The sequence below is a fragment of the Ursus americanus genome, chromosome 20, assembly GCF_024610735.1.
Source record: "Ursus americanus isolate L20-20 chromosome 20, mUrsAme1.1.p, whole genome shotgun sequence".
Taxonomy (NCBI): domain Eukaryota; kingdom Metazoa; phylum Chordata; class Mammalia; order Carnivora; family Ursidae; genus Ursus; species Ursus americanus.
In genome coordinates, this window is record NC_142146.1 from 25,772,454 (window position 1) to 25,784,914 (window position 12,461).

Below are 12,461 nucleotides of genomic sequence, written 5' to 3' on the forward strand. Positions count from 1 at the left end.
GGACATTTACTAATAAGGTTGAACCACCTTCGTCCCGAGGAACTGGTGATGGTAAAGGAGTCATTTGAAATAGCTGTTCTTTCATCGCACTTGATGGAGCAGAATTCAAAGCAACACCTTTACATCCCCCAGAGGCTTCTGCAGAAATCCTTGAAGCCCTGCAGAGGCAGAGGAGGATTTACTTCCAGCTTCCCACTGTATCAAGTGCAGCCATTTAGTCACCCCCGTTCTTGCTTCAGAAACAGCAGATGGAAAAGATTTTTCATTTTTTTTTTTTTTAACTGGAAGCATAAAGTGAAGGGCAGCAGGGAAGAGAAGTGGAAGAAAATTAGGTCAGTCTCCTAAGAGAAAGGGCCATTGATTACCAAAACTAGTAATAATCTACAGTTATCTTTTTTAATTGCCTGGAAATATTGTCCCTTTTTGTTCTCTCAAAGTGAATTAATTGAGGTTTAGATATTTCTGAAATGACTTCTATTGAAAGTTTTTTAGGTTTTATCTGCATAAATTGAGCATACAGAGTCTGTGCAAGTAAAGACAGTAAGAAACATATGTATTAGTTTTAGATTTAATAATTTAGATTTAATAATTAAAATACATTTTTCTTCTTTTAGATGCAGGCAGTAAAGGCAGGAGACCTGCTGCTAGAATATTTGTATACAGATATCTGTGCCCCACCCCCCATTCCTTGTTGTTTAACTTTTAGTATCCTTCGTTTGCTAAAAACAAACTCAAATCCAGATTTATTTTAATGTTGTATTAAACTAAATTAAATCAAATTTGTCTTTTTAAGAATGCTTGTTATTTTCATAAGCCAGTTACCAGTTGTAAATTACATTTCTGCCGTAAAAGGAATGACTTCACTTCTCGAGCCGTGTCCTCAGGTTGTTCCTCTCTGTCCTTTACCCGCCAGTTTTAAGACAGATCTTAAACCTTGAAATTAATCATTGGACTTTGTGTCTGTCAATACTCCATTAATATAAGACTGTAAAATGGGAATTATACTTGAACCTCAGTGCATTCTTGTTCATTTTTAATACAAGTCTGGAGGGGAGCTTAATTCAGCTTTGTGGTGTAGCTTTTGGGATCTTATACTTTGGCCTTTATTCACTTTTTGAATTGTCCAAATATATATAAACATTCCAAAATATAATTTATTGGGAACTGGAATTATATGAATATGAAATACCATGAATATGAATATCTCCTGCAGTATTCAATGTGGATATCTGTTTTAGGTGATTCTGTTTGGCATAGTTTTACGTGTTATTGCTTGTTAGGATTTTTACGAAAGTTTCCTTTTTTTTTCCTTTACAGCTATTTCTTTGTGTTCTTCCTCAAGATAAAAGTCAGTGGATAAGTAGAATTAAAGAATTAAGAGCATGGTATAGCAACATTAAAGAAATAGTAAGTTGTACTTTAATTAATGTAATTGCTTTCTCATGAATGCTTTAAAAGTCCAGTAACCTCTGATCTTTGTGTGTGTGTGTTTTCTTTCTTTCCTTGCCAGCACATCACAAACCCGAGGAAGGTTGTTGGCCAGCAAGATTTGATGATCAATAATCCCCTTTCACAGGATGAAGGGGTAAAGTTCATCTTTATTCAGATCTCAGTTTCTTTAGCCCATAAGAATATGCTTATGAGACTGGTTATCAATCACCATGAAAGCAATGTTATTTCATGCCAGTTAATTTTTTTTAACTCCATATATTATGCAACCTAAAACCTGATGGAAATTATTCCATGCTATATTCATCCTGTGTTGTGGGAGGTTTATGATCTATTTCTGTGGAATGGCACTCTGGAGAAGTCCCAGGGGACCGTAAGAACTCAGGGTAAAATAGAAGAGCATAAATAGGAGGATAGAACTATTTTATCAAGGTTGTAGTGGGCAATGGGGAGGCTAGAAAAGCCTCCCTTTATGATAAAAATAGGTAAGTGTTTACTTGGTGGGACTAACTTCCAAGAAGAAAAGTGACTATTTGGAGTGAGTCTATTAAGAAGTTTTTAAAGATAATGAAAAAGATCTGCCTATCCCCACTGTTATTCCAGCAAAGACTAAGAATAATTACTACTTTAGAGGTATTGTATAACTTCTTCAGTTGCTCCTCTAATTCCTGTTTCCCTCTTAACAGAAATTATTTTCCAGCTAATATATAACACTAGCATTTCTTTTTTTACCTGATACACATAGTTGTTATGATATAGTCTATAGTATAGCAGCACAGAATAGTAAGTACATTTTAAAACTTCAATCCACATTTTAAAAGGTATCTAAAACTCTGATCATAAAACCAAGCTTTGCAGAAAACATTATGTGTCTTTCTTGGTGCATTGGGAGTTGAGGTCAGGTTCAAGTGGAGACCAGTTGGCCTATGGCCCCGCTCTAATTGAAGCAGAGCTTTTTGTTGTTTATAAGGGAAGTAGTGGGTGTAATGCAGCAAAACTGTCATTCACTTTACACAGATAATACAGAAATTTAATGTGTATACAGTATTATTACTGGAAAAATTGATGTTAGTGTAAGGATGTGTTTCTGATATTAAACTAGTTTTTAATAAAAATTATTCCAATTTCAGGTTTCCTCTCCACAATGTGAAATGATAACTCAGAGAAGGATAAATTTGATCACTTACATTATTAAATTGAGATCATAAAAGTCAAGCAAAGATGTAAGATTAACTTAAATAGGTTGTTTTCCTTATTTCAGAGTCTTTGGAACAAATTTTTTCAAGATAAAGAACTGCGATCAATGATTGAACAAGATGTCAAAAGAACGTATGTAGAACTTTCAGTAATTCAAATTGGTGTTATCTCTTTGTAATTTTAGTAAAATACAAAATCCATAGAGTTTTAATTGAATGCAGTATTTGCCTTGTATTAGTAACAAAGTTATTGTGGCCATTTTTGATAGTAACGATTATTTTCTGTTCTTAAAATATAGATTCCTGTTTTCCCTTTTTCAACATAAATTATGAGATTGATAATCTTAAAATAATATTTAATCTGTTTTTCAATTTTCAACAATGATTTGAAATCATGTGCTTCTGATAGGGTTATATTATGTGGTCATAATATTGGTATTGCTAGAAAAATTTGTCTCTTGCTTCACACCTTTGAATCCCTTTCTAACCAAATTGCTTTTTAAATGACAACTATTATTTTTACCCTCGTTATTTCTATCTCTCTTGAAGTCATTCGGGTTTGCAAACAACCTCTTCTGTCTACTTAGTATTTACCATGTGAAAGAGTTGTTTCCTTAGCACAAATATCCATGACTTTTATATATTGGGCTTCATTGTTCTGGGTCATGTAGTGAGAAGTACATGGAATTTGTGTGGGAAGGTACTAGGATAAGTTCTAGCAACATATGCTATAATCTTAGGCATTTTACTTTCAGCGACCAGCTTTCTTCAGTGCCCTTTTCTGTAAAATGGGGATAATAGTTAACCTCAAAGGATTTCTGTAGATTAATAAATGTACATTGTAACAGTAGTATTTAGATATGTTTACTTTTATTTTCTTAAGATTTAGTCATCCTAGAGAAAGAGAGAGAGCATGAGCGTATGTGAGCAGGGGAGAGGGACAGAAGGAGAGGGAGAGAGAATCTCAAGTGGACTTTATGCTGAGCATGGAGCTCAACGTGGAGCTTAACCTCATGACCCTGAGATCACAGCCCTACATCATGACCTGAGCCAAACCAAGAGTCGACTCTTAACCGACTGTACCACCCAGGTGCCCCAGATATGTTAACACTTTAAGTTGTAAACAGTTACATAAATGTTAGTAAATTTAATCATTGGATCTAGGATGGGCCATGTATTTGCAGAGTCATGGATATCCCTAGTGCCACCTTTTTCCAGGTTCTGTGGCTTCGCCTGTCTGCTTCACTACTAGTTCAGTGTTACAAGGTCTAGGCCTTGTTACAAGGTCAAGGCGTCTGGCTCTCTGACATTCATCTCTCTCCAGGTTCTAAACACTGAATAATCAGATGACATAGACTGGTATTAAGGTTATACTACATATTGAACAAATCACATTTTCTATTTTAAAATGATAATCAGTGGAGGGATGCCTGGCTGGCTCCGTCGGTAGAGCATGTGACTCTTGATTTTAGGGTTGTGAGTTCAAGCCCCACATTGGGCCCACACCTTACTTTAAAAAATAAAAATGAAAACAGTGGAATCATGTGTTCAGAGTACAACAGAACTGCACATTACTGGCAGTGGTGGCAGGTGGGGGGGGTATGGGATGATTTTGATGAGCTGAGCTATCTAGGTAACCCAAGAGTAACCAATTATAGGGCAACTACCCTCAGAGGAATAGTGTGGCAGTGCTTGACCTCTAGCATATAGTTTCAGAAAGTAAAATGCCATTGTATTGGTGTACAGGAGGCACTCGAATATTTGTTGGAAAAAACAAAAAACTGAATTTCCTCACCAATCATTTAAGTAACTGTATAATCAGTGGCAGTAAAACAGGCCACTTAAGAACAAAATGCATGGTATAAATTGCTAACCAAATGGTAAAGGCATCCTTTTTTTAAAAAGCTTGCTAGGCAGTTATCTTAGAAAATTTGAGAGCTTCAGCTCAAAGTGACTAATAAGAAGAATTATGATCAATCTTTCTACTGTTAGCAAATGAAAATAGAGGCACCATGACACTGGAGCGGAGTCACACCCACAGAGGCCCTGTGGGACAGATTGGTTAAAAGACAAAGCAAACAAGAGAAGGGGAAAATAAAACTCAGACAGCCAGACCTCATAGGAAGTGGCATTGGGAACCCATTGATTATTTTGGTTACTTAATGCAAACATTTATGCTTTGCTGTGTGAGAAAGTGTTATTTCTTGAAAAGTGTATCCTTGTAACTATTTGGTTTTATATTTTCTATGCATTTTTTATATATTTAAAATGTGTGTGTGCCTGTGTTGTGTATAACACATATATGGCTAACTTTTTCTCTTATAATTTGTCTCCACTGGTACATTTGAATTCAGTTGGCAAACCTGAGATTCAGGGATGGCAGTTAGGAGATCCTATAGTTCATAGCATAGACGAAGGAGGTTGCATCTTCTTCCCCAGAAGGCTCTTCCATGGCTCTCCTCCACATTTAGAGGAAGTCTCCTTGCCATCTCTATATAAATCTTGTGGCAGGTAACTTAGCTTGTAAGGTAAGACTGTCCTTAAAGCCACCAAATTGCCTAATGATAAGAGCTGAATAGCTTGAATAATTTTACTACTTTAGGTAATGCATTCTCTTTCTAATGCACGACACTATCTAAAATCCATGGTTTTCAGTCCAGTCTGTAAGGCAGCTCATGATGCAATAGGAGAAGAAAAGAAGAAATACAGCTCAATGAATATTATACAGTGTTACTCATTTACTAGCATCTGTGATAAGAATTTTGTTTTTTACTGTACATTTACTGAGTGTCTGCTATGTTCCAGCCTCATCCTTTGCATTTCGGGAACAGAGTGGTGAATAAGACAAAGTCCTGCTTTCATGGGATATACGTTTTAGTGTTGGGGGTGGGGGTGGGGAGTGAGGCAGTCAGCATGTATAGATAAAGAGGATAATTGTAAAGGATGATAATTGCTGTGAAGAAACAGAGCAGGGTGATGGGATAGAGGGATGGCAGCTTTAGCAACAGTGATTAGAAAAGACCATCTCGGTCAAGATGACATTTGAGCTGAGATGTGAAAAGTTTTAAAAAGCCAGCCATGTGAAGATCTGAAAGAACATTCCAGGCAGAGGGAACAGCTAGTGCAAAGTCTCTCAGTGGAAATAAACTCAGTGTTTTGAGAAACTGAAGTGGGGCAGGTAAGGTGGGAGGTAAGTGATTTAAGTAGGGAAATTTGGGAAAGAGCAGATGCCAGACAAGCGGTGCTGTAGGCCAAAGTAGAGAGTTAGGGTTTTATTCCAGTTGCAATGGGAAGCCACTGGGGGAAACTGAGCAGGGGTGCGATACCTTAAAAGCTCATTCTGGCTGCTGTGCAGTGGGGTGGGTAGAGTGAAGATGGAATCTGGGAAAGTAACTAGGAGTCTTGTGGTATGATTCCACATTAAGTAACGTTAGTAACTTAGATGAAAGATGTAGTAATAGAGATAGTTAGGAGTAGATAAGTTGAGGATATGCATTTTCTATTTTTAAATACTGAGAGGTCATTATATGTAGTTTTCTCACATTCGTCAGTTCTCTTCCATTTTTACTGCCTGTTTTAGGTCCTTTTTTTTTCTTTTTACCTCCTATCTAGAGTCTCTCACTTGTTTAATTGTTCTCTTTCTCCTTCAGTCGAATCCATGTGTTACAGCCTTATTTTCAGAAAACACATGTAGTCATGCTACTTGCCTAATCTTAAGCCTTCTCTGACTCTCTGTGTTCTGCAGAAGAATGGACTTACCCAGACCCCCTAACACACACATGGTTCCCTTTTAGAGTTTTCCAGCTCTCTTTCTCTTACTGATGTCTTGTTTAACTCCACTGCAGTCTGAGAGCATGATTTCTCATCTGCCAAATTAGTTTAGGTGTGTTTTGGGGTCCAGAATGTGGTATATCTTGGTGAATCTTCCATGTGAGCTTGAGAAGAATGTGTATTCTGCTGTTGTTGGTTGAAGAAGTACATAGATCTCAATATATTCAGTAGATTGGTGATGTTGAGTTCACCTATATCCTTCTTATTTTCTGCCTGCCAGATCTGTCCATTTCTGATAGACGGTTATTGAACTTGCCAACCATGATAGTAGATTTTAAAAGTTCTCTTTGCAATTTTATTAGTTTTGCTTCACACAGTTTGATGCTCTGTTGTTAGGTGCATATATGTTAAGAATTGATATGTCTTCTTGGAGAATCGACCCCTTTATCATTCTGTAATGCCCTTTTTAAAAAAAATCTTTTAATTAGTGTTAGCCTGGTGTATTTTTGTCCATTCATTTACTTGTTATCTAAATGTGTATTAGTATTTAAAGTGGGTTCCTTGTAAGTAACATATAGTTGGGTTGTTTTTGATCCAGTCTGACAATCTCTGTCTTTTAGTTGGTGCATTTAGACCATTGACACTTAAAATGATTATTGATACAGTTGGATTATTATCTCTCATATTTGCTACTCTTTTCTATTTGTTAACTTGTTCTTTGTTTCTATTATTGTTTTCCACCCTTTTTCATCTTTTTGTAGTTTTGAGCATTTTATATTATTTCATTTTCTTTACTTTCTCAGCATACCAGTTATGCTTCTTTTACTTTTTTTGGTGGTTGTCTTGAATTGTACAATGTGCATTTTAGGTAATCCAAATCCAGTTTGAAATAACACTATGCCGCGTCACTGATAGTGTGAGTACTTTATGATAACAAAGTCATCCTAATTCCTTCCTCCCATCCTTTGTGTCATTGCTGTTACTCATTTCACTTATGTATGAGCATATGTACACCTATGTGTATTTGCATATATACACACATATAAGCATATGTAGTGAATACATTGTTAGTATTTTAAACAACTGGTATCAATTGACGATGAGAAAAATAAAAGGTTTTATTTTACTTCACTTATTCCCTCTTATGTTCTTCCTTTTTCTTTTAAATCACTTCTTGTGAGACAGGTCTACTGACAACAGATTCCCTCAACTTTTGTCTGAGAAAGTCTATTTCTCCTTTACTTTTAAAGGATAATTTCACAGGATACAGAATTCTAGGTTGGTCTTTTCCCTCTGTCAGTACCTTAAATATTTCACTTCACTCACTTTTTGCTTGTGTGGTTTCTATGTTATTTTTATGTTTGTTCCTGTATAGGTAAGGTGTTTTTATTTTTGCCCCCCCCCCTTTTAATGACTTTATCTTTGATTTTCTGTAGTTTGAAGATGATATACCTAGGTATAGTTCTTTTGGCATTTACCCGGCCTAGTCTTCTCTGAGCTTCCTGGACCTGTGGTTTGGTGTCTGACATTAATTTGGGGAATTTTTCTGTCATTGCTTCAGATATTTCTTCTGTTTCTTGCTCGGTGTCTTTTCCTTCTGGTATTCCCATTATGTGTATGTTACATCTTAGGTAGTTGTCCCGCAGTCCTTGGATTTTCTGTTTGGCTTTCCCCCCCTCCCCGCCAGTCTTCGTTCTCTTTGCTTTTCAGTTTTCAGGAATTTTGTCAGTCTGTCCTTTAGCTCAGAGATTCTTTCCTCAGTTATGTCTAATCTACTAATAAACCCATCAAAGGCATTCTTCATTTCTATTACAGTGTTTTGTTATCTCTAGCACTTCCTTTTGATTCTTTCTTAGGATTTCCATCTCTGCTTTCATTGCCTACTTGTTGTTGCATGCTGTCTACTCTATCCATTAGAGCCCTTAGCATATTAATCATAGGTGTTTTCAAGTTCTGATCTCATAATTCCAGCATCCTGCCTTGTCTGGTTCTGATGCTTGCTCTGTCGCATCAAATTGTGCCTTTTGCCTTTTGTTCTGTCTTCTAATTTTTTTCCTGGTAGCCAGAACATGATGTGGTAGGTAAAAGGAACTGCCGTAAATAGGCCTTTAGTAATGTGGTGATAAGGTGAGTGGGGAGGGGAGGTATTCTTTAGTCCTATGATTAGGTCTCAGTCTTATCAGTGAACCTATGCCTCTTGACCATGACCTTCACAAGTGTTTCTAATTCTCTACACCCTCTTAGATGGGACAGAATGGTTAAAGTGGACTGGAGTTGGGTATTTCCCTTCCCCCAGGTCATTTAGGGTCTAAGAATACCCCAGCAGTTTAGGCTCTGGTTAACTAGTTTTCCCTGAGGGCAGGTTTTTGTTGTTGTTGTTGTTGTTGTTGTTGTTGTTGTTGCTGTTGTTGTTGTTTTATTTTTTTATTTTTTTGAGGGCAGGTTTTATTAAGAACAGAGTGCTATGTTCAGAATGAATCCACCCTCCCCACCCCCCTACTGGAAGCTGAGGGGATTTTTTTTTTTTCCTGTGGAAGCCGGGTTAAGCTCTTGGAGGTGTTCACGGGGGCCTCCCTATTATTGGGTCCCTCAGAGTATTTAAGTCTCAGAGTTGTCCATAATGAATTTCTAGCAGTCCGTTAAGTGTAGTTCAGGTTTTCCTATTCTGCGTTGGTTCCCGCCAGGGGTTTTGCTTATGAGTTCTGCTCTGGTAAGTTGTGACTCCCTACATTTGCCTGTTTGCCCTGTGTCCTCCCCTCTCTTACAGATCCAAGAAGAGTTGTTGATTTTTCAGTCTGCTCGGATTTTTACTTGTTAGGAAGGAGTAGTGATGTCCAAGTTCCTTATATGCAGAACCAGAAATCCGAAGTCCCTCCACAGTTCTGTTTTAGATCAGTGCTGTGGCATTATTTCCTGAATGAGTTTTGTGCTTTCCATTTTCCATGCTTTGCATTACTTGCTTGTCCTCTCTTGGAATGCTGCTTCTCCCCGTTGCTCCCTCTTGGATTCCTGAAAACTCATTTTTAAAGGCCTGAGTTCATTACTACCCTGTTTATGAAGCATTTTCCAGTCTTTACAATTGGAAGTAATTTGTGCCTGTTCTATGTTCTAGTAGAATTTCTTAATAACTTTTTGATGATATTACTTAATTTTGTTGGGTCCTATATTTACTTAGACCTGCCAGTGTATTCAATCTGCCAATGTATTTAGTACATTTATATTAATATCAGGGTGCCAGGCACTGGAGATGACAAGATAAATATGGCATGGACCCTTAAGATTCTCAAAGTCTAATAGAGAAAGCAGCCAAAAAAAAGTTACAGTGCAAGATAACTGTTGCTGTCATGGAAAGAGTATGTATGAGTCCTCTGGTGTTAGTCTAGGTCTCGCCTTTCAGATCTACTGGTAAGCCCTTAGAGGGCATGAACCTGATGTTTTCGTGCCACTGTGGAGTCAAGTTGATGCTTAATAAAGGCTCATTGATTGTGAATCTTACCACCGATGATCCATATTGTTCAATTTTAGTAGTAACAATCTTTAACGTTTTTAGTCTTCAGTGACATAAGCACGCTTTGAAAAAAAAATACTGTTATTAGCCTTCTAGTCCGAGTTTAAACAAGATAATTTCATCTCATAAGCTGTGTTGTTGCGATCATTATTGAATTTATTTGATCTGAATATGTCACTGTATTAAATATTATCTTCTCCTCAACTAATTTTAATATTCCTTTATTCTACTAGCCTTTTTTTTGCCTCAAAGGGTTTTGTATTCATTTCAATTAATTGTTCTTTATGTCAACCTAATGAGGTTGTTACTGTTCTCATTTTTATTACTGAAAAAACTGATAATCAAAAGGTAAATCAAGGAACTTCTAATTTACAGCATTTCTAATTCAGAGCTTGAATCGTCCATTCTGAACCAATTTTGCCAGGCTTCAGAGGCTATAACATTAAATGAAATACAGTATTATTTAAAATGATGGGAAATACTGAGTTTAGAATAGAATATCATTTCCATATTAGATGCCAGAGAAGTCTGTTATTTGGTCTGTCAAGGTCTATTCTAAAAGTGCATTTATAGTGTATATAAATCATTTGCAACTTAACATATTTATAAGCTATTGCCAAACAATATCACTTTTTCTTCAGACGCATTCTTCCTCTCTCTTGAATTAAATGATTAGAATTCTTTAACTATTATCACTGTAACTTTGACTGTATTTAAAGTTTATCTGATTGCCTGTTGGATATGGTAGTCACCATCTTCAAATCTTGGTCTTTTATGTTTCTGGTTATTGTAGGGTTGTTACAGTAGCACTTCAGGCTGCTCCATTCATCAGCTAATTACCTTCTTTCCTACTTCACTCTCCATGAAATGGGTGGATCTCTAAGAATTCAGCTTTCTTGTGTTAGTGCTGCCTTTTGGTTATAGTTTTTATATGGATCAAGCTTTAGATTTAATTGATATAAGCAAACTTTGTCTTCTCAGTTTTTTTCTTGTAATTTGATATTTTTTGGATTCATTAATTATTGCTAAAATTCCCTTTTTAAAACTATAAATGTGTGCTGTCCAGGCACATGTAGCTGTATAAATTTAAATTAATTAAGTAAAATAAAAAATTCATTTACAGTAGTGATATTCTGGCTATTGGATGGGACAACACAGATACAGAACATTTCTATCATAAAAAGTTTTACTGGGCAGTGTTGTATAGATAATTTATTGTTATATATTTGTATATGATATGCATGTCTGCATTTCATTTGTTATTCATAGTGAATTTTTAGATATGGTCTCTGCTAAATACTTAACTTTTATTTCCTTCCTCTGCCCTTAAGAGTACCTCCATGAATTTTTACAGTATACAAGTCTCATCTGAGTTTTTAGTCGAACTTAGTTATTAACTTACATTGTAGTAGGCAACTTGAAATTAGACTACTTTGCAAATTTTTCCTATATTAATGATTCACAAAAATAATTTTACAAGGTGAACTAATTGATTTTTAAAATTTTTCTTAAAGTCCACCTTCTCCAAAGTTCCCATTTGGAGAGAAATAACTGCCAGTCCTCTCGTCCTACACTGTTTGCCACACTGTACAAAGTTAAGATGTCCTAAATATTGGTCTCTCTTACACAGTTTCCTCCAAGCCCATTTTTTTACTTAAATAAAAAACAAATTCCTTAGGGAAGGAAGGTTTTACAAGCAGTTTCAGAGCAGAATTGATTTTGGTTTGTGTTAATGCAGACAATCTGCCCAGTGTTAAAATGTTAAAGAGAAAAAAAAAAAAACACGCAAGCTGCCATATTCGTGTGATCACACCAAAATAGCAGCTTGTATTTATATTTTCAGTCTCCTCGAGGTGGACTGCAGGCACACATGAATGAGTGGATGTAGTTGGTGTTGTGTTGTGATTTTATTTAATGCAGGCAGAGTACATGCTTGTGCATGCACGACCAGCCCTCACATATGCACTTGTTCGCAGCCGGGAAAGCGAAAACGACAACACAAGCCGCTCTCTAAGAGTTGTCGGCAACCTGTGTGTGTGTTTCTTAAATATTAAAGAGGGGAAAAACAGATTTTCAGGAACACAAGAAACAATTCTTCTTGTCAAATGGCCTGTAGTCCTGCCTCATTTGACAACATTTAAGGTAAAAACAAAATATTTTATTATTATACTTGTATATACATATATAAAAATATGTGTTTTCCTGTACTGCTCCTGTTTTTAACATGCATTTTTCCCATTTCTTTTTTTTTTTTAAAGATTTATTTATTTATGTGACAGAGAGACAGCCAGCGAGAGAGGGAACACAGCAGGGGAGTGGGAGAGGAAGAAGCAGGCTCCCAGCGGAGGAGCCCGATGCGGGACTCGATCCCGGAACGCCGGGATTACGCCCTGAGCCGAAGGCAGACGCTTAACAACTGCGCCACCCAGGCGCCCCCATTTTTCCCATTTCTGTTCCATTTAGGCACACAGGTTCTTACTACACATTTACTCCAATTTATAGGATTTTTTTAAATTTGGGAAAAGTTCTTTAGTACT

At 36.5% G+C, this 12,461-nt stretch overlaps 1 protein-coding gene across 1 annotated transcript in view; it reads left to right on the forward strand.

The window, feature by feature from the left end:
* TBC1D5 (TBC1 domain family member 5) overlaps positions 1-12,461 on the forward strand; it is a 562,848-nt gene that overhangs the window by 319,034 nt on the left and 231,353 nt on the right. Inside the window, exons 7-9 of the mRNA XM_045791684.2 lie at positions 1,318-1,407; positions 1,511-1,585; positions 2,711-2,778. Of these exons, the coding sequence (XP_045647640.2) occupies positions 1,318-1,407; positions 1,511-1,585; positions 2,711-2,778 (233 nt within the window). The remainder of the gene's footprint in view (positions 1-1,317; positions 1,408-1,510; positions 1,586-2,710; positions 2,779-12,461) is intronic.